This window comes from Salvelinus alpinus, chromosome 13 (assembly GCF_045679555.1).
Source record: "Salvelinus alpinus chromosome 13, SLU_Salpinus.1, whole genome shotgun sequence".
In the NCBI taxonomy this organism is placed as follows: Eukaryota; Metazoa; Chordata; class Actinopteri; order Salmoniformes; family Salmonidae; genus Salvelinus; species Salvelinus alpinus.
The window spans coordinates 37,923,108-37,946,617 of NC_092098.1; the positions used below are offsets into that span (position 1 = coordinate 37,923,108).

At 41.6% G+C, this 23,510-nt stretch overlaps 1 protein-coding gene across 2 annotated transcripts; it reads right to left on the reverse strand.

Annotated features, from left to right (window-relative positions):
- Window positions 1-1,260: 1,260 nt before the first annotated feature.
- LOC139537626 (14-3-3 protein epsilon) lies at window positions 1,261-23,298 on the reverse strand. Of its 2 annotated transcripts, none has more exons than XM_071339162.1 (6): window positions 23,056-23,298; window positions 8,249-8,448; window positions 7,872-7,978; window positions 7,102-7,308; window positions 5,579-5,715; window positions 1,261-2,457 (listed from the first exon to the last, which is right to left on the reverse strand). In XM_071339162.1, exons 1-6 carry the CDS (start codon window positions 23,117-23,119, stop codon window positions 2,405-2,407), a joined length of 768 nt encoding a protein of 255 aa, XP_071195263.1. In that variant the 5' UTR covers window positions 23,120-23,298; the 3' UTR covers window positions 1,261-2,404. The 2 variants fall into 2 exon arrangements, with proteins under 2 accessions (XP_071195263.1, XP_071195264.1); XM_071339163.1 differs by lacking the exon at window positions 1,261-2,457 and adding an exon at window positions 5,151-5,210 and having other exon boundaries at window positions 23,056-23,294.
- Window positions 23,299-23,510: the final 212 nt, after the last annotated feature.

A 23,510-nucleotide genomic window follows, 5' to 3' on the forward strand; every position in this document is an offset into this window, starting at 1 on the left:
TTCGCCTCACTGTGCGTGCAGATGCACTCACACCCGCCTGCTGTTATTCCTGAGCAAGCTCTGTACTGGTGTTGCCCCGATCCCACAGCTGAATCAACTTTAGGAGACGGTCCTGGCGCTTGCTGGACCTTCTTGGGCGCCCTGAAGCCTTCTTCACAACAATTGAACCGCTCTCCTTGAAGTTCTTGATGATCCGATAAATGGTTGATTTAGGTGCAATCTTACTGGCAGCAATATCCTTGCCTGTGAAGCCCTTTTTGTGCAAAGCAATGATGACGGCACGTGTTTCTTTGCAGGAAACCATGATTGACAGAGGAAGAACAATGATTCCAAGCACCACCCTCCTTTTGTAGCTTCCAGTCTGTTATTCCAACTCAATCAGCATGACAGAGTGATCTCCAGCCTTGTCCTCGTCAACACTCACACCTGTGTTAACGAGAGATTCACTGACATGATGTCAGCTGGTCCTTTTGTGGCAGGGCTGAAATGCAGTGAAATTTTTTTTCATTTGCATGGCAAAGAGGGACTTTGCAATTAATTGCAATTAATCTGATCACTCTTCATAACATTCTGGAGTATATGCAAATTGCCATTATACAAACTGCGGCAGCAGACTTTGTGAAAATTAATATTGGTGTCATTCTCAAAACTTTTGGCCACGACTGTAGTTTCAAACTGGAATATAATTCAATAGTAGGACTGCGCTGCCCTCTAGTGGCTATGTAATGATTAAGGAATATAAATAATTGTGAAGGCCACCTGTACAAATAAGTTTGACCAGGAGGATGCAAAGTTAAAGAATAGACAGATAAATGCTCTACAAAATGCATTCTATTATTTTCTGTCATAGCTAATAGGAAATCACGTCAACTCTAGTAATTACATTTCTAGTTGCAACATTGTGAACATTTCACCTTATTGCATAGTGAATACACCCCTGACCCTAAGTACAAGTAATCCGTGGGGCTGAAAACAAGATACCTTATTAGATGGCTTCCCAAAAGTGTGTATTCTTCTGTTGCTTTTCCCTCTTTTCTTGATCCAACCTACGCACTCCAATGGAAAATGATCCACATAATCAAAACAGTTTACGCTGTTACTGTCGGAGGGTAAGACACTTATTTCCTGATCAGTTCACTGAATGAGCACCTTACCCTTAGATGACAGTAACAACAGAAGGTAAACTGTCAAAAGGTAAAACTTATCGGTCTTTGGCTAAAGACAGTACAGCGAATTTGAATCGAAAAATGACACCACAGGTGCATTTTAATGTAAGTTTCTTTTTTTTATTTGAAGTTTAAATGTTAATTTCCATGCTGTGTTTCAGTAAGAAGACAGACGGGGCGTGTGGGTCCAGTCAGAATATCCAGTAGTACAAATCAGATTCAAGCTACACATACTGAACAGAAGAGAAAATAAGGGGGCAGGACAGAGGGAGAAAGAGAACATTCTGGAACAGAGGGGCAATACAAGATAACATAAGCAGGTTTCTTTTTTTAAACAAAGTTTTTTTACGGTGCCAATGCAAACCTGCTTTACCTCACATAAGAGAGATGGAGAAACTTCGCGCTCCTTGTTTCTTTTTTTACACTGCTACAAGCCATCGTCTCTATACGTCAGCAACCAGTACAAAAGCAGCGCTACAGACTGCAGAACAATGCGTGGTCCATGCCTCGGACCTGAGTGGTGATCGCAAAGAAAGAGATGCTCGGGGGAAGTTCTGCTATCGTCATTGATAAGTGTCTGGCAATGAGAGAGGAGAAACACAAAGGGCACTTCGTTCCTTCTAAAAAGCTTTAAGTCCCTTTTAAAAACAGTCAAAAGCCGCCACCATCCCTAATTTGCGACCAAAGGCTTAGACGACTAGAGTAAAGTAGCACGAAGACATCAATCAGTTCTAGAAAAAGAGAGTTACAGCAAACGTTTGTGTTTTAAAAATCAAGTCAGCGAGCGCGTGAACGTTGACGACCGCAGGCAAGCACACTTGGCAACTGATGACACAGCAAAAATGAAAACAAAAAAAACGTGAAGATAAATGACATGACCCTTACATGGCCAGGCTTGCAACAGGAGATACTTTTTTATATATATATATATATATAAAAAAGTAACACCCAGGAACAGCTCGAAGCTTTAGCTTGTATATTTTCTCTTGTGTTTAAATGCGGAAGTTATTATTTCCAATGAAATGGGCGATTTTTAATCTTTATTTTTTTATAAAAGAAAAAACCAGAAGAACTGACAGACAGAGAGTGATAGTGAACAAGAAAAGGGGTAAAAGAGCGAGTTGGCATCGGCGTAAAAGCCGAGTTTGGGAGCTCTCACTGACACCATAGTTGGAACTGGGGCTAGCAGGCGGAGAGGGGAGGGGTAGGGAGGGGTGTCTCGTATTGGCCGTGAAGTCTCACTGGGTCTCATCCTCCACATCTTGCAGCGCTTCTTTATTCTGTTCTTCACCTGAAGAGAGAGGCACATGTATTCCATTTAATTGTATATTTGTAATCTTCATCATTCAAAGCCAGTGTTATTTTCACCACAAACATAAATGGACAAAAGAAAGTCCAGAGCCCACCCACTGTTACCATAGCAACAGGGAGGTGAGGTTTAAAGTGATATGGTCTTCAGGGGAGGAGTGATTAGTAAAGTTAGGTGGTGATGGGTGAGTGAGATGGGCTGAGGAAGGGAAAGGGGCATACCTAGTCAGTTGTACAACTGAAAGCGCCTTCCACATTTAATCCAACCCCTCTGAATCAGAGAGGTGCGGGGGGGCTGCCATAAAATCGACATCCACGTCTTCGGCACCCGGGGAACTGCCTTGCTCAGGGGCAGAACGACAGGTTTTTACCTTGTCAGCTCGATCTTTCAGTTAATGGCCCAACGCTCTAAGACCACCAGAGTCAAAGACTCCAAGATTAAGGTCCACTAGGTATAGATCTAAGATCTGCTTTCCCTCCCCCAATCATAACCTTTAAGGGATAGTGCTTTGTTCTACTTACCCAAACATACCATTTTGTTTCTGCGTGCAATGTGAAGGAAGTTAGCTGTAGTTTCGAAAACCAATGCTAGAGCCATGAGCATTACAATTATAAAATTGCCATTTGGTGTTCAGTGTATGCCAGCAAAATGTGTGATATGAATGCCTTCAGGTCAATGGGAGAGATAACATACCGATACTACTTTCGCTACAAAGGCGTTGGAAAACCCACCCACGAGTCATGTTGCACAAAAAGGTTCATTCAAAACACATTGGTGGTTGGCAGGAGAAAGTACATAGTGGCATCAGAAAGTTTTCATGCCGCATGACTTATTGCACATTTTGTTGTGTTACAGCCTGAATTTTAAATGTAATACATTAATATTGTGTCACTGATCTACACACAATAACCCATAATGTCAGTGGAATTTGTTTGTAGAAGTTACAACTTCAAAGCTGAAATGTCTTGAGTCAATAAGTGTTCAACCCCTTTGTAATAGCAAGCCTAAATAAGTTCAGGAGTCAATGTGCTTAACAAATCACATAATAAGTTAAATGGACTCATTAATGTTCAATAATAGTGGTTAACATGATTTTTGATTGACTACCCCATCTCTGTATCCCACATACACAATTATGTTAGGTCCCTCAATCGAGTAGTGAATTTCAAGCACAGATTCATCCACCAAGACCAGGGAGGTTTTTCAATGCCTCTCAAAGGGCACCGATTGGTAGATGTGTAAAAAATATATATAAAGCAGACACTGAATATCCCTTTGAGCATGGTGAAGTTATTAATTAGGCTTTGGATGGTTTATCAATAAACCCAGTCACAACAAAGATACAGGCATCCTTCCTAACTCAGTTGCCAGAGAGGAAGGAAACCGCTTAGGGATTTTACAAGGCCAATTGTGATTTTAAAACAGTTAGAGTTTAATGGCTGTTATAGGAGATAACGGAAGTTGGATCAACATTGTATTTACTCCACAATACTAACAAATGACAGAGTGAAAAGAAGGAAGCCTGTACAGAATTTTAAAAATCCAAAACATGCATCCTGTTTGCAATAAGGCACTAAAGTAATACTGCAAATGTGGTAAAGAATTTAGCTTTTTGTCCTGAATACAAAGCATTATGTTTGGGTCAAAACCAACTGAACACGTCACTGAGTACCACTCTCCATATTTTCAAGCATGGCAGTAGCTGCATCATGTTATGGGATTGCTTGTCATCGACAAGGACTAGTGAGTTCTGGATACAAATAAATGGAATACAGTCATAAGCACATGCAAATTCTTAGAGGAAAACCTGGTTCAGTCTGCCTTCCAACAGATACTAGGAGACAAATGCACCTTTCAGCAGGACAATAACCTAAAACACAAGGCCAAATCTACACTGGAGTTGCTTTAGAAGACAACAATGTTCCTGAGTGGCCTAGTTACAGTTTTTACTTAAATCTACTTAAATATGTATTTAATCCATTTTGAATTTAGGCTGTAACAAAAAGTGGAATAAGTCACAGGGTATAAATACATTCTGAAGGCACTAGTGCTAGTGTGCAAACCAGTAACAACACAAATATCTTTATTCTTCACACTGCAAAATGTCAAAAGCCTCAGTAAAGATTTGATAGCTAGCAAATGCCTTTCGGGCCACCTAGGCTGGTTGCTTAGGAAGGTTTCCATAGAGATGGCACAGCCATCTAACTTGGTAAAGAATTAAAGCAGCGAGTCTAACAAAGGTTCAGAATCTACGAAGATCAAAAATAGAAACTATAATAAGGTGCCTAATTAGTGCCTACGAGATGCTACATGCAGTTGGTGTGGACGACAGCACAGTGTTGATGTGCATCAACTGCATGTTTGCAGATTTACGAGTGACAAACAGGGTCCCAAGGATTTGGTGTGATTACTGAGTGTATCATGTTCAGCCATAATAATAAGTGGAATACCTAAACTCTAGCCCAAAACCAGACAGTGTTGGTAAAACTTGCATTGCAGTGAGTAAGACAGTGACACTAACCACACAGCACTCAAATGTTTCGAGTTCCACAACATTTTACTACAGTGTGAATTAATTAACCCGGCGCTGGAAGATGCAGAGAAAAAGTGTTAGTGAAGTCTGATTGACAAAGCAAGAGGGATGCCCAAGACAGGAGAAAGATGACTTACAAAATACAGTTCTATCGAGGGAATGGAGTGGGGGGGGGGGGGGGGGGGGCCTTGTCCTTAAGAATCTACACAGTGGAAGATGGAGACATGAGAGAGAGCCTTGAACATGAGTACATCTCAGACAAAGGGATAAAGACTGTAAAAGAGAAAAAGGTGAAACAAAAAGATAGAGAAAAAGAGAAATAGAAAGAGAGCTGGAGAAAGATAGAGGTAGCGCTGCTGAGGTTAGAGAAAAACCACTGTGCTGAGGGGGGAGATAAAGGGTTGGTGAGGTCAACTCTCCAACCCTAAGAGCACACAGCACCAGCCCAGCAGTGTGTGCTGTCAATAGGTGGAAAACATCCATCCCCCACGTGACCAGACGCTGCAGTGCGTTTAGTCCTTGAACTGTATTGTTCTACATATAATAGGTGAAGAAGCATGGAACGCTCACCGTCTCCCTGCATATCTGAAGTCCATAGTGTCAGGTTGTCGCGTAGCAACTGCATGATGAGTGTGGAGTCCTTGTAGCTCTCCTCGCTCAGCGTGTCCAGTTCTGCAATGGCATCGTCAAACGCCGCCTTCGCCAACCTGAGGGCAACAGCGTGGGCAGAGAGGGAGGGTCAAAGGTTGGATTTTACAGTGTGTCCAAGTCACATCAACAATTTGCTGAACATTAGTCAACATGTCTTGGTATGGAGCATACAATAACATGTCTTGATAAATAAAAAAGATATCATATTACTAGCCAGGACATCAGGTGACTTTAATGTACTGTATAGGAGAGACTATTGCATGCCCAGTCTGAAATAAAGGCATGGGCGGCATACCGCATATACCATATATCAGGGTATTTGGAAAAAGCCACGGTAAGGTTTTTCAAAACCGTTGAAACTATTTCTTTGAACTTTTTCCAATAAAAGTATCTACAAATATAACAATTTAAGTTAATACCTGCAGTCAACTTGTACAATACGTTAGGACATAAAGCAGACTGCGGTTTTATGTCACCGTTCACTTTATAAAGCTTACCCTAGTTCCCCAGAACAGAAGGAGCCAGTCACATGTTTGTTTGTAAATAGCACAACGGGAGAAAGGAAGCTGGTGAGTCCATAGCATTATATATGCATCGGCGAGTCTGTGTGCGGCGCACGAGGTGATGAAGTTACACTTGTATGCAATTCACTACTAAGTGTTTGCCATCAGAAGTCAAAGAGCTCTGGATGAGTTCTGTACAGCTGACATTATTTCCCTGGTGCTTCCAACTAGCATTTAATTATTCTCCCATCTGCTCCGTGTACACATGCTGCTCTTCCTTCAAAGAAGGATGCATCCCAATTTTTTTCATTTGCACAATCTCCTGTTCACGTTCGCTTGTAAATGTCCACACTCACCAAAAATGACATTTGGTAGCTACTTGCTATGCTTGTATAACCTTCTGAGCTGGATTTGCCAGTCTTTGCAATTAGTTGATGTTTGGTTTTGCTGTGATTTTGCTATTTGTTTGTGCTAATTTTGTTCGCATTCGCATTTTGTTCGCATTGGTAATAGAAGCCCAATGGCATTTTGTTGTATTTTTTAACACCCCCTTGTGTGCTATGCCGGTAATTCAATAACTCCCAGGATGAGAGAAGGATGTTATGACGATATAAAATGTGGATACCGCCCAAGCCTAGTAGACATGATGCAGCACTAGATAAGGATGTCCAAAAAACCTAATCAAATCAGAACTCAATCTGTTTCTTTGAAAATGTTACTAAAAGACTAACACCTGGTACTGCAGAAAAACACTCCGTAAGGCATAGCAAAAAATAAATAAATACATTAAAAAAAAAATGTAATCAGGCCTCCTGCTTGTGCATTATTACACACTCACAATCGCTTTCTATTTGAAACATGGAGCGTAGATGAGGGAGATGGGAGAGTGGGGAGTGAAAAGACGAGAGAAGAGTGGGGAGAAAAGATGAGGGGGCCCACCTGCATGCGCGGTCGGGGGAATTGAGGATTTCATAATAAAATACGGAGAAGTTGAGCGCCAGTCCCAGGCGGATGGGGTGTGTCGGTGGGAGTTCGATCATGGCGATGTCGCTTGCAGCTTTGTACGCAACCAAGCTGTTCTCTGCCGCCTCCTTTCGGTCGTTGCCCGTGGCAAACTCTGCCAGGTACCTGTGGTAGTCTCCCTTCCTGAGGAAAAAAGGGAGAACGAGACCACTTATTTCAACCTCACAAAACATTCAATCAATCCATGGTCTGCATATGTTAACATATGAATATTCTTAACAGACAAGCATGGCTTGTGGGTTGAGAAAACTCTGCATAATTCTATGAATGAACCCTATGTACAAAAGGGAGCTAATTCTCTTACTGTTATGCAGCCCTTGAAACTGGTATGTGGACACTTAAGCCTACTCCTTGACCAGGACTAGACTTGCTAGAGAGACTAACCCTGCGTCCCAATATTCCACATTTACCCTGAAGTATGCACTTCCGCACTCCCCTATTTGGATTTTAAAGGATTGGTGTAAGAGCCCTTGCTTACACCAATTGTGTGCTTTTAAATTCATGTGGGGTAGCGCACAAGTGCACAGTTCAGGGCAAAGGGTGAAGCATTGAGAAGCAGATGTTTTCACACACAGAGCGCGAGAGAGCAGAGACACTTTTCTCATGTTACTAGAACAGTCAGGGCATAGATATTAGATGCTGTGCGCTAAATAGTTTTTCAAAAGCTGTCCCATCCGCAGACGTACATTTTGTAGTAGAAAACCTTTGATTCTCCAGTGTTTGCTGCTGGAATGAGGTGCTTGTCCAGTACATCCAGAATGTCATTACAGATTGATTTCAGCTCAGTCTCCACCTGCAGAGCAGACAAAACACACAACACCTGTTGGCAACAAACTCAAGGAGAACAGACAAAAACAACAAACTCAACTTTAAAGTCTATTACTTAATCATAACCCTTTGAACGAACTCTTTAAAAATTAAACATTAAATAAAAAGGCCCCAGAATATAAACCTCTACTTTGAAAGGAGCCACACACCATCCCTATCTAACTAACATTTCAACATTAAGCCGCCCTTATCAGGGTTCTCCTCTACTATCACCGTCCACGTTCCCGTGGCTCACCGTTTGCCTGTATTCCCGGATCATCTTCAGTTTGTCTTCGCCTCCTTTGTTCTCCTCCTTCTGTTCAAGGCTGCTGATTATCCTCCAGGACGCTCTTCTGGCTCCGATCACGTTCTTGTACGCCACCGACAGCAGGTTCCGCTCCTCCACCGTCAGCTCCACGTCCATGCCCGCCACGTTCTTCATGGACTCCACCATTTCTGACAGAGAGAGAAAAGACTGAACCTAAACCATCAAACACCCTGCCTTCAATAAGTTACGAACAATTCGTTCTGTTCTGGATTTTGTCTGTTTTTTGCTGGCAGCAATTACACAAGAACATAGAAAATCTGGACAATGTAGATTTTTGCTAGGGAATAGATCAATTTCTATTATGTATGAATGGAGGAAATGTTCAGAAAGCAGGAAATCCTGATTAATAAAGACAAATTATCCCTGACTGAGAATAACATGTAGGGTTGGGTGGTATCCAGATTTTCATTTCCTCATTCTCTCATTCTGGGATTTATGGCATTACCAGCTTAGTACACAAGGGGGCGCCATAAATGGGCATTAATTACCAGAATGCTAACAAAATTTGCACATTTCCATAGAGGTTGCTAGCTAAATATTTTAATGAGCGCAAAAAAAATAAATTGCAAAAATAGCCAATGCAGCTCAAAGTTATGTATAGGTAGGAGCTACTGAATATCATTTTTGGTGAGTTTGGACATTTACAAGTGAATATAAATGAGACATTGTGCAAATGAATAAGCGTTTGAGACATGCTTGTCTGAAGGAAGAACTCTGGAGGAGCATGTGTACATGCGTGGAGTCTGTAGGGCAACGCGTCTGCCTGCTCTGCTCGGAGAAGAGGGGTAGGCGTAGACGGGCCGTGAACAGAAGAGAAAAGAAAAGCAGATAACTCACCCAAAGGGCTTTAACTTCTCAAACACGGCAGAAAGCGAAACACAATATGATGCCCCTTTACCTTAATTCAACCACTTACTTAGATAACTAGCAAGTTAAACTTAAGGGTTGTAATAAAGTAGAATTCATCACTTTTCACACAGGAAAATATATAAAAGGCATAAGAAATCTTGCTGCATTTTGTAAATGCAGATCTAAAAACGCTTCTTATTGCTATTTCTGCTCGGCCTCAGACTAATTTTGTTCTTCAGTTGCACTTCACTTGGATGAGAATTCACAAATGGGCATTCTAAGAGCAGATAGCTACACAACAGTCAGTGTTCTACTTCTCTAGGTTTAAGCAGCCTACTTTTCTCCGGTAAAATGCAATATTAACTTTATGTAAATTATTTATTGATAAACAGAAATAGGATGGCCTTACATCGCTTGAAGAAAAATACAAAACCTTGTCTGGCTTCCAGCCAAATAGCGTTGCAATTCTGTTTTCATCTGATTAAAATGAACCCATTTCTGCAGAATGTGATGCACTAAAGTATTTTCTGCAAAGGAAAACTTGCACGTCTATGATCACAATTGAGAGAAAAAGAAAAAAACATTCAATATAAAACGCAACCCGTCAACACACAGCTGGACTCCCCTGCTCCCCTGAAATACCCCACCCAAGCCTACAGACATGTCATACAGAAAACACAGCACACAGTATTTAACCACGCTTACAGGAACACTGATGGAAATGATAGGTGTTAAGGCTTTGTTGGTGCTTATGAGATGTAATTAGCAAGTATTTTGGGCTGGACCAACCGAACTTCTCAGCGTAAGTAAAGACCGACTCCTTGAAACCAGGGCTGAAGTGGATCAACGTATAACAGAGCATTTGATCTGGGCCACTAACGGTTCCATAAGCAGTGTGTGAATGAGTCAGGACACTTGCTGCCTCATGAACAAACAGACTTGTGAATCAGTCTATGAATACGCAAATAGCCACTACCACTGTACAGTACTAGTCTATAAGGCTCACCACAAGCAGTTACACAGCCATTACCAAACCTAAAGCCTAAAAAGATGGGCTACACAGCCATTATGATGGAAGATCTGACAAGAGCTACTAGTACGACTGATCCTTATCTTAGCCGAGTACTAGTCCTTAGCCGCACATAACATACCAAGAAGAACCCAAATATCCAAATCAAAAGGAGGAACAGGGGCCAATATCGAGCATTACGGTTTTCCATGCCAGTCATTTCAAACCTCATACCACTGACCTTTAACACCGAGCTTGTTACCAGGCAACGCAAAGGTCAGGGTCTGCGCTGGTGTATTGGGGGGAGACAAAACAATGCTTGAGTTCTGATGTAAGCCAATTTCTTTGAGTGGTTGTAATGTGTATTTTAGTGGTCGCTCTTGTAAAATAGATTTTCATCTATGAGAATAACCTTTATTAAGTATATAAAGGCTGAATGCAACTTCGATATACAAAACCTTAACATGCCACTGCTTTGAATTTAAGTACCATGACTACGGATACAAATTTCAGTCAATTCTGCTGCAACTAACCAACCCTTATTAACCGGTAAAAAAAAATCTAAACAGTAAAATGACGTGACCAACAGAAAATACTATGCATGCATGCAAGATAAGGCCATTCTTCATTAAGAACTAAATTAAAACATGCAATAGCAAGCCTATCATCTTACAGTCAAAAGGCTATAGCCTATTATTGAACATGCAACTGCTGTAATGAAGCAGCTAAAAAAACTGTTCTGAACAGTGCACCTAATGCAAGCCATTCCATGACAGATGAACAATTCTGTTTGAAACTTAGAAAGAGGGGGAGTCTAATACAAACAACTAAGAAGGCTTGCTAATATGACTAGCATTGGGCATTTTGTTTCTGGACAATGAAAGAAGTTGATATGAACAAGAGAAATACTGGTTGAGTAATAAGTCTGTATAAAATAACTGTCTCCACAATTTTATGGTTGGATTTTGGCTAGGTTACTTTGAAGCAAGGCAAGACATTCTTCATTAGCTTAAGTAAAACATTCAGGGTTCAAACAATTATACTGCCTGAAGCTCACATAGCAAAGTAGTGGGTGACACTCCGATAGCCTGTCTACCACTGACTATAGCCTACACCCTCAAATGGCGAATGGGAGGCACGCGTTAATTACGAGTTGAGAAATGAAAATATATATTTTTTTTATGTAATCGTGGCCATCACGATTGCATTTAGAATTTCTTTATCGCACAATGACAGTTTATAAAAGCATGTTTCATTCCAGTAGCTACTTTGACAGAAGACAAGCCATTCCGCACCTCAAAACTAGGCTCTGTATACTGTGCAGGCGTGCGTGATAAGATACGTGACTAACGAAAATACATGCAATTTAATTCCACTAAATTATGCAAATTAACCTATAGATCAATAAGCATAACCAGTTAAATGTATTTTCGGTGGTTAACCATTAACATCCCTAGGAGTAAACCAAAATGGAAAAGTTTGCCTAAGATATTTAATTACATTAATCTGTACTCCTTGCAATGCAAAGACAATGAGACTGGGTTTTCATATACGACGACATTCAGGTGGGATCACAGACTACATACATTGTATAGAACAGCATCACATGGCACATCTCTTACATACCCCATAACGAAAAAGCAAAAGCAGGTTTAGTCATTTTTGCAAACAATAAAACAGATACCTTAATTATCTGTAAAGGCACACACACATGTAAAGGCACACACACCCGTCTATATAAAGTCCCACAGTTGACAGTGCATGTCAGAGCCAAAACCAAGCCATGAGGTCAAAGGAATTGTCCGTAGAGCTCTGAGACAGGATTGTGTCGAGGCACAAATCTGGGGAAGGGTACCAAACATTTCTGCAGCATTGAAGGGCCCCAAGAACACAGAAGCCTTCATCATTCTTAAATGTATGAAGTTTGGAACCACCAAGACTCTTCCTAGAGCTGGCCACCCGGCCAAACTGAGCAATTGGGGGAGAAGGGCCTTGGTCAGGGAGGTGACCAACAACCCGATGGTCACTCTGACAGAGCTCCACAGTTCCTCTGTGGAGATGGGAGAACCTTCCAGAAGGACAACCATCTTTGCAGCAATCCACCAATCAGGCCTTTATGGTAGAGTGGCCAGAAGGAAGGCACTCCTCAGTAAAAAGGCACATGACAGCCCGCTTGGAGTTTGCCAAAAGGCACCTAAAGGACTCTGACCATGAAAAACAAGATTCTCTGGTCTGATGAAACCAAGATTGAACTCTTTGGCCTGAAAGCCAAGCGTCACATCTGGAGGAAACCTGGCACCATAGTGGTGGCAGCATCATGCTGTGGGGATGTTTTTCAGAGGCAGGGCCTGGGAGACTAGTCAGGATCGAGGGAAAGATGAATGGAGCAAAGTACTGAGAGATACTTGATGAAAACCTGCTCCAGAGACTCTCAGGACCTCAGACTGGGGCGAAGGTTCACCTTCCAACAAGACAATGACCCTACGCACACAGCCAAGACAATGCAGGAGTGGCTTTGGGCCAAGCCTCTGAATGTCCGAGTGGCCCAGCCAGAGCCCCAACTTGAACCCGATCGAACATCTTTGGAGAGACCTGAAAATAGCTGTGCAGCGATGCTCCCCATCCAACCTGACAGAGCTTGATGATCTGCAGAGAAGAATGGGAGACACTCCCCAAATACTGGTGGCAAGCTTCATACCCAAGATAACTTGAGGCTGTAATAGCTGCCAAAGATGCTTCAACAAAGTACTGAGTAAAGGGTCTAAATAGTTTTGTAAAACATGATCTGTTTATTTTTTGTGACTATGGGGTATTGTGTGTAGATTGATGAGGGGGAAAAAAATATTTAATCATTTTTAGATTATTATTTTTTTTAAGTCCAGGGCTCTGAAAACTTCAAGGGCACTATGTAAAACATCACAGCACAGTTAAAAAAATATGGCTCATGTTCCATCATAGTTATGACTAAAAACATCTTGATGCAATGTATATCAAAATAAGAAATTACTTTATTCTTGCTATGTAACTGCAAAACCAAAAATATAAGTGCCAAGTATGTAAAATGTGTGTAGTAGAATGTACTTGTAACAAAAGAAAAAGCTGTAAAAACAATGTTAATTTTTGTCCTCAGAGGGGATGCCCCGCCCCAAAACAAATATGTTTTAATGGGTTAACCAAGTCCACAACAATGCTTAAACCAAATCAGGAGACCACTTGAAATCTGGGGAAAATGTTGGGTGTAGTTACCCTTTAACATAGTCTGAGTACCAGTCTCTATAGCCAACATTCCACTTCCTTGAACATCTAATCAAATAGCTACCCAGACTATTTATTGCCCCCCCTTCCTCTTTTACACCGCTGCTACTCTGTTGTTATCATCTATGCATAGTCATTTTAATAACTCTACCTACATGTACATATTACCTCGACTAACCAGTAGCCCCCTGTATATAGTCTTGCTATTGTTATTTTACTGCTGCTCTTTAATTACTTGTTACTTTTATTTCTTATTCATTTTTTTGAACTGCATTGTTGGTTTTATGGGCTCATAAGTAAGCATTTCACGCATGTGATGAATAATATTTTATTTGTCATTGCCGAAAGGCCAGTCTCTTTGGCAATCTCAATGTTCAACATGCGCTGGATTTACGGCGGAGTTGCTCATTGGTTGTTGGAAATAACATTAATATTTACATGAAAACATGTGGAGCCTCGGGAAATAGTTTTTGACTGTTATAAATTCAAATTCTAAACATTTAGCTAGACATGTTGTATTTTGAGGCCTAAAATCAAAACAAATACATTTGGAGGTAGCTATTGCAGTATGTATTGTTGTAAACGTATGAAGAAAAAAAAATCTTTCTTAACTGGATACCGATGTGTTCTGTGGAGAAAATGATAATGCAAATAATGAAACTGTCATTGGAGGATAGCTGTGTGGGGGATTAAATCCTGTTCTCCTCAAGCTCAATTATAAAATGTTCATATTCGAAGATCACAGAAAGGCGAGTCTTTTCAGCATATGACATGGAGTAGAATTGCTAAAGATTCGATGCTCGACTACTAGTGCCCGGGAAGAGCAGCGGTACTACGGTATCTCTACAGAGAAAGAACACTTGACCTGTGACTTCGATGAGTGGGCTAGAGCCGTGCTCAGACAGTGACCACTCTCTGGATTGACACAATTTAAAAAAGGTAGGACAGGGAAATGAAACAAACAAGATTTCAGGATATACAGTGCTTTCAGAAAAGTATTCATACACATTGTTGCATTACAGCGTGAATTCAAAAATTGATTACATGGATTTTTTCTCACCCATCTACACACAGTACTCCATAATGACAAAGTGAAGACATGTTTTTAGAAATGTTTATAAATAAAATACAGAAATCTAATTTATATAAGTACTCACATCCTTGAAAACTTTACTTTGTAGAAGCACCTTTGGCAGCAATTACAGCTGAGTCTTTCTGTGTAAATCCAAGAGCTTTCCACACCTGGATTGTGCAACATTTGCCCATTTTTATTTTCAACATTCTTCAAGCTCGGTCAAGTTGGTTGTTGATCGTTGCTAGACAACCATTTTCAAGTCTTACCATAGATTTTCAAGAAGATTTAAGTCAAAACTAACTTGACCACTGAGAAACATTCATTGTCTTCTTGGTAAGCAACTCTAGTATAGATTTGGCCTTGTGTTTTAGGTTGTAGTCCTGCTTAAAGATGAATTAATCTCCCAGTCTGGTGGAAATCAGACAAGGTTTTCCTCTAGGATTTTGCCTGTGCTTAGCTCCATTCCGTTTATTTTTTATCCTGAAAAACTCCCCAGTCCTTAACGATTACAAGCACACCCAGGATGCAGCCATCACTATTCTTGAAAATATGGAGAGTGGTACTCAGTAATATGTTGTATTTGCCCCAAATTTAAACACTTTGTATTCAGGGCAAAAATGTAATTGTTTTGCCACATTTTTTTGCAGTATTACTTTGGTGCCTTGTTGCAAACAGACTGCACATTTTAGAATATTTGTATTATGTACAGGCTTCCTTCTTTTCACTCTGTCAATTAGGTTAGTATTGTGGAGTAACTACAATGTTCTTGATTCATCATCAGTTCTCCTGTCACAGATATTAAACTATGTAACCGTTTTAAAGTAACCATTGGCATCGCGCTGAGCGGTTTCCTTCCTCTCCGGCAACTGAGTTAGGAAAGACGCCTGTATCTTTGTAGTGACTGGGTGTATTGATACACCATCCAAAGTGTAATTAATAACTACACTATGCTCATTGGAAAACCTCCCTGGTCTGTGGTTGAATGCGTGGTTGAAATTCACTGCTCAACTGAGGGACCTTACAGATAATTGTATGTGTGGGGTACAGAAATCAAGTTAAATACTATTATTGCAAACAGAGTGAGTCCATGCAACTTGTGACTTGTTTTGAAAATGTTTACTCCAGAACTTTAGGCTTGCCATAAGAAAAGGGGTTTAATACTAGACACAATAAATTTCAGCTTTTCATTTAATTAATTTGTTAAAGTGTTGAAAAACACAATTCCACTTTGACATTATGGAGTACCAGTGACAAAATGTCAATGTAATCCATTTTAAATTCAGGCTGTAACACAAAATGTGGAAAAGTTAAGGGGTGTGAATACGGTCTAAAGGCACTAGATTGTAGAAATGTCATGTGTGGGGGACCATGGCGCTCAGGACACACAACAGCTGGCCTTCCATGCATGTGTGGAAGCATCACTTTTAACTAGTGCTCAGCTACTCTGCTGCCCTGATTAGCATGACTCGACGTATTCAGATTCATTTTAATGAGCACCGCAAGAACACTTGACGTGTCTATAAAAAAAATAACATTGTTAACTGTTCACTCTAAACCCAATTAATCAAGGAAAGAAGGAATACTAACATTTAACATTAACATTTAAGTCATTTAGCAGACGCTCTTATCCAGAGCGACTTACAAATTGGAAAGTTCATACATATTCATCCTGGTCCCCCCGTGGGGAATGAACCCACAACCCTGGCGTTGCAAGCGCCATGCTCTACCAACTGAGCCACACGGGACCACTACTCCATCGCTGACAGAGGTGGATTGGGGCAGAGGAGTTACCACCACCATTACAACACCACATTGGAATTCATTCAGGTCTGTTGAGTGGCCAGGACCACTGAGCCCAGCCTCCTACTGAGGCTGGGGGCAGTGTATAAGTGCACTTCGTCAAAAAGGCAGCGGCAAGGAGGGGAGGGAGTAAAAAGTAAATGAGCAGTCTCTGCAAAGATCCCCACTAAACAGAGAGCCCCTGTCTGAGCCATTTGCACAAACATTGGGTCTGGATGACTCGCCTGAGCTGGAGAGGGGTTACGTAAAAGAGAGTGGCGCACTGGTGCCTCGTCTCCTCCCGTCCTTCAGCCCTTATGTCAGGGGGGCTGCATAGGCACATACCACCAGCTCCTACACCCCCACCCCTCTCTCTCTGGTCTGGCTCGACCCCAGCTGTACTATCCGCCTTGCACATTCCTCTGTGCCAAAGGGGGCTCCAGGAGGAATGGCCTGTTCCACAGCAGTCTGGCTCTGAGCCCCTACAGGGGATTGTCCCCTTTCAGGAGGCCTAACGACAGGAGGGGTGGGGGGTGTCGCCTCTCAACAGTGGCTAGAGCTGGTAGAGAACAGTATCCTGTTTCAGAGCAGAGCAAGAGAGACCAGACTGCCTGGCCCGTGTGTACCACTGGTGAATCTTTGATAGTAAAATCTAGAAAACTGAAATCAGGTGCTACTACAGCAACTAATGGTATGTCTTTGTATACAGTAGCATTCAGACACCTCGACTTTATCTACATTTTGTTACGTTACAGCCTTATTCTAAAATTGATTAAATAAATGTTTTTCCTCAATCGTGGGGAGAAAGGCCTTGGTCAGGGAGGTGAGGGAGGGACAGGGAGACTAGTTAGGATCGAGGGAAAGATGAAGAGAGCAAAGTATAGAGAGATCCGTGATGAAAACCTGCCACAGAGAGCTCAGGACCTCAGACTGGGGCGAAGGTTCACCTTTCAACAGGACAACCCTAAGCACACAGCCAAGACAACGCAGGAGTGGCTTCAAAGTCTCTGAAGGTCCTTGAGTGGCCCAGCCAGAGCCCGGCGTTAAACCCAATCGAACATCTCTGGACAGACCTGAAAATAGCTGTGCATCGACGCTCCCCATCCAACCTGGCAAGAGCTTGAGAAGATCTGCAGAGAAGAATGAGAGACCTCCCCAAATACAGGTGTGCCAAGCTAGTAGCATCATACCCAAGAAGACTTGAGGCTGTAATCACTGCTAAAGGTGCTTCAACAAAGTACTGAGTAAAGGGTCTGAATACTTATGTAAATGTGATAGTTTACATTTTTGTATACATTTGTAAGCTTTGTCATTATGGGGTATTGTGTGTAGATTGAGGGGGGGGGGACTATTTAATACATTATATAATAAGGCTGTAACGTAACAAAATGTGGAAAAAGTCAAAGGGTCTGAATACTTTCTGAATGCACTGTATAACCCAACGACACCAGTCGGAGAGGAGCGTGAACTAACTGTTACTGCTTCTACGGTGAATGCTGAGTACTGCACCTACAGTATTGCTTCGGTACTGCAGTTTAACTGCATCACGGCCGAGAAAGGTAATTCCCGTTGACGGCCCCATAGAGAAGTCAAATTTTAAAAGGCCTAACAAGACACTAGTCATCACCTTTGGGGGGAAAAAAACATGCATTAACTTATTCAAATTGTTGCCCAGGCCACTCACAGCCGAAGATATTAACATTTTATATTCATGCTCTGAGGTCATGACCCCAGCTAGCCATGGGAAGTGCCGATTACTCCACCTGTCTTTCCAGTGCGCACTGAGTGCTTGAGTGCAGGTGGAGTAATCTCAGTAAGGAAGATGGCAGCAACTACGGAACTGCGTATGCGAAAGTGATTAGATTTCGTTGAAAACAAGAGTTGGCCATATTTGAGGCAGTCTCGTTCTTATTATACCTCAGTGGTCCAAATTCACGTTTCGCCACGCCCATCTAACTAGCTGAGAGTACCTGACGCTGTTCATTGAGTGTTATTGCTAGTCAAATCCTTGGGACATCCCTACACTAAACCCTAACCATAACAAAACCTGAGCCTTAGCCTTCACTAGGGATGTTAACCGTTAACCGTTTAATGGGTTAGCCGCCAAAAACACATTTGACCGGTCATGCTTATCGGTCTATAGGTAAATTAGCATACTTTAGTGGACTTAAATTGGTAGGTGTATTTTTGTTAGTCATGCATCTTACTTATCACACGCACAGCATACAGAGCCTAGCTTGAGGAGCGGAATATCCCATCACCTGTCAGACAGCGCGAAAGTAGCTCCTCGCTGGAGTGAAAGTGCTTTTGTAAGCCCAGTCATTGCACAACAAACAACTCTAAATGCAATCGGGTGTTAAAGGAGCTATTTTAATTTATCAACTGGTAATTAAAGCACGCCTCCCATTTGCCATTCGAGTGAGTAGGCTATAGTCAACGGTAGGCAGACTATCAGCGCGTCACCTACCACTTTGCAATGTGAGCTTGAGGCAGTAATTGTCTGAAAGCTGAACCTTTGACTTTACTTCAGATAATGAGGCATGTCTTACGTTGCTTCAAAGTAGCCTTGCAAAAATCTATCCATAGAAACAGAGGCATTTATTTTATAAAGACTGCCTGATGCCATTAACTAGCATTTCTCTCCTGTTCTGTTGGTTTTCATATCAACTTCTGTTGTCCAGAAGCAAAAAGGCACAACCCTAGTCATATTAGCAACCCATCCTACTGTAGTTTGAGATTTTCATCATCGTCACATATGGAACATTAACCAGTTAATGAGGGTCAGTTACTTGGCAGCAAAATTTACAGAAATGTGCATCCCTAACACTTACTGTAAGCATTTTACACTGAACAAAAATATAAATGCAGCATGTAAAAGTGTTGGTCACATTTCATGAGCTGAAATAAAATATCCCAGAATGTTCCATAAGCACAAAAAGCTTCTCAAATGTTGTACATCCCTGTTAGTGAGCATTTCTCCTTTGCCAAGATAATCCATGCGCCGGTCAGTTGCGTCATATCAAGAATCTGATTAAACAGCATGATCATTACGCAAGTGCACCTTGTGCTGTGGACAATAAAGGCCACTAAAATGTGCAGTTTTGTCACCACACAATTTCACAGAAGTCTCAAGTTGAGGGAGCGTGCAATTGGCATGCTGACTTCAGGAATGTCCACCAGAGCTGTTGCCAGAGAATTGAATGATATTTTCTCTACCATAAGCCGCCTCCAACGTCAATTTAAAGAATTTGGCAATACGCCCAACCGGCTTCACAACCGCAGACCATGTGTATGGCGTTGTGTGGGCAAGCAGTTTGTGGATGTCAACCTTGTGAAGAGAGTGCCTGGCCCATGGTGGCGGTGGGGTTATTGTATGGGGAGGCATAAGCTACGGACAATGAACACAATTGCATTTTATCAGTGGCAATTTGAATGCACAGATACCGTGACGAGATCCTAAGGGCCACTGTCGTGCTATTCATCCGCTACCATCACCTCATGTTTCAGCATGAGAATGCACGGCCCCATGTCGCAAGGATCTGTATACAATTCCTGGAAGCTGACCATTTCCCAGTTCATCCATGGCCTGCATACTCACCAGACATGTCATCCATTGAGCATGTTTGTGATGCTCTGGATCGACATGCACAACAGCATGTTCCAGTTCCCACCAACATCCAGCAACTTCGCACAGCCATTGAAGAGGAGAGGGACAACATTCTACAATCAACAGCCTAATCAACTCATTGCAAAGGAGCTGTGCCGCGCTGCATTAGGCAAATGGTGGTCACACCAGAGACTGTTTTTCTGATCAAAGCCCCTACCTTTTTTCGTGAAGGTATCTGTGACCAACAGATGCATATCTGTATTCACAGTCATGTGAAATCCATAGATTATGGCCAAATGAATTTATTTCAATTGACTGATTGCCTTATATGAACTGAATGTAACTCAGGGCCATCCCAAGGATCCCGGACAGCAAGGACCATTCACTAAGGCGACGCCTGCAGTGAGAGGCAGTGCTTTGCCAGTGGCTAATTTTGTGATTGATCTTTTTCCATTCAAGTGACCACTACCAGAACTCAGTGGTTACAGCCCTCCTATCAATGAAAACAGCTAAATACCAAATAAAACATTGCAAAACTTCCAGGAACGCTTGTGAAACAGACCAAGCCGGGGTTTTAGAAGTCAATGAGAGAAGGGAAAATTCTTCCTTTGTTCTTCATTTTCACAAAGTCTAAAGCCACAACCTAGATTTGAGCCAATGTATTAACTAGCTGAACATGTTATTACTCCAATCTCATGAAAGTGACAAACTGACATGTTTCTATTTTTGTCAACAAATTTATATTGAAGGAGGGTCTCTGATTTGAGGGCCTGCACATGCAGTTTGGTGCGAGACGACCATTAGAAACACGTCATCGGGTCTACACATGAGCTTAGCTAGTCAACTTCGCCATGACATCGCCTACAAGTGTGCTCTGGGATTTCTATTGGAGAAGCAGTTTTAGCCTATCTTCATACTGTACTGTCTTTGCCAATACCTTGAAAATGTGTCCTGTTGTTTTCCAGCTGGAATCAGTGCAGTTTGTCCTCCTTTCCCTACAGTAACAGTATTCCACATTTAAAAATATTTGTGGTTCTCCTAAATTGTATGTGGTGCTTACATTCATGTTTTTTCCTCAAAATTAGGAAATCTTTAGAGGTGTGGTACCTTGACTGTTTATACCGATCTAAAACACAAATCTGCGATGCTTTAGGCGAGAAAGAAGCAGTTAAATGCCAGAGAAAGACGCGACTGATGCACATGGGAATAATCTCTGGTTTGTCTCTGACATTCAGAAACTGAGATATGACCTTCTAAAGTTGAGGAGTCAAAGATATTAAGACTTGTGTGAATGTTGCCATCAATTGAAGTAATCACTTTCTGTAAAAGAGAATGTTTAATTAAATTGAGGGCTCATATAAATTATCATAAAACATTTGGTAGCTGAATAACATTTGGGGAAAATTGGGTCTAGACTTTATTTTCCTTATCCATTATTATTAGTATTATATAGCCTACCTAAAATATGTCATGAGTCTTGCTAAACTAAATAGAAATGCGCTTCAAAACACAGAGACCTTCAAATTAAACAAAATCAAGCTTTTGGTGCATTTAATATAGACTTCCATAAAAATAAATACAAATAAAAGGGGCGGAGTGAGCGTGACATTTTTCAAATGTGAAAAACGTGCCCTGTAGAACAAAGGTTGGGAGCCCCTGTATGGCAGAGATCCATATTACAGCAAACTATAACTATCCCTAGATTTGACTACAGCATTATAACAGTGTTGCTCTATTGTAGAAGTATTTAAACCCCACTAAGGGCCAATGAATGATTAGTACAACAGTTCATTGATGTGGACACCATTGTAAGCCAGGAGCCAAGTAACTAACCCAAGCTTGCCATGTCAAAGCCTGTAACATTGTAACCATATTTGTCTATGTTAGCACGTGTTATCCAACTTGCACTACTAATACAAATAAACGACAAATGAAACATAACAGCTCATTTGTCAAGGTACTGCCTGGCTAGCTGAAACGTGTTGCACTGACTGGCTTGGGATAATGTAATGAGCCAACATTAGCTATCCCTGTAACAACCACACCCACTCGGCTTGCAAGGGACTGCGTTCTTTCCACGGTTAGGCTAATAAGGTAGCTCGCGCTATCTAGCTAGCTATAACATTAAACAAAACTGACAGCTAATGTTAGCGTGTTGAGTTTAATGTTGGCTTGTTAGCTAAGTTAGCTAGCTAACTACATGGCTCTGACATTAGCTATCTAAATAGCGAAATGTCTCTGGTCGGTAGCTAATGTTAATTGGCTCTGGTTGATATACTGTTTAGCCAATCATGTCAAGGCAACAGTTAGCTAACTGGCATCTATAAAGAAAACTAATACCAAGATAATTACCCAACGTGTACTAGCTACTGTAGATAGCTAACTACATGTGTTGCAGAAAACCCGAAACCCAACCCACAAAGCTCTGTCGTCGCAAATGGGTTTGACAGCCTGTGTGCGCGCACACACACACACGATAGAAAGTTAGCTAGCGTCAAGACCAACTAACTAGCTAGATTTACCAAGCTGTAGTTGTTTATCTTATACTGTCACAATAACTAACTATTTCATCATAAATCAGCCAATTGTTTTAGCCAGCTAACAAATTAGCTTGCGGTAACTCATCACCATGGTAGCTAAAGTTGTACAGTAGCTAACGTCTCCTTTATGCATATTATAAAACAGTTAGCCGCCATTGTACCACAGCTAACGTTGCTGACAGGCTATAGTTCACTAGTTAACAATATTAGCTACAATAGAATAGCTAGTTAACGTTAGTTGTATATCCATTGAGGGCCAACAACCACGTCGGAACTTCGGCACCACCAGCAGAAACAACCAACGGTTTCAAGAAAGTAACTAGATATAGCGTATACTGAATGACACATGCTAACGCTGAATGCACAAAAACCCAGTCATACACATGTTAAACATTATTGCTAACTAACATTATTCAGTCAAACAAAACCACTTCTCTAAACGTTAAATGACTAGTTCAGAAACCCTCTTCTCCGCCATTTTGTCTCTACTACGATCTCTAACTAACCATCTTCAACCCACCTCGAAGCCCCCCGTTAGTAGAGTGGGGGGGGGGGGGGCAGAGGGAACACGCGAATGAGACTGAGGCATACTCCGCATTGACAGTATATCTCAGCCCTTACCATCGTATCTCTCAGCTTGTTCGGCGAGTTTGGCCTGGTATACTAAATGCTCTCGATCTGCCATGGTGTTCGGGATCGGACTGTCGATGGAGAGCGGATCGAACTTGTGTATGTCTGTCTCAGTCGGCGGTTCTTAGTGGAGCAACTGCAGCGTCCCCACTCTCTAGCTACCGGTAGCAGCAGCACTGGTGTAAAGATGGCGTCGGAACTCCATCCGGGAAACCAACGCAATCCATGACGCCACCGTGCCCCAATTTACATATCTTTATGACGTCTAACTGTAATCCAAAAATCTGTTGAAAGTTAATGTGATACACATATTACTATTAAAAATGTTGTTATAATATAATAATTTCAGCATGATAGTAGTGTGTATAGTTCACACAACAGGCATTCACATTTTTGTATTCGGCTCTGGTTTACACCTTTGACTAGTGATGGGGAAAGTGATGCGT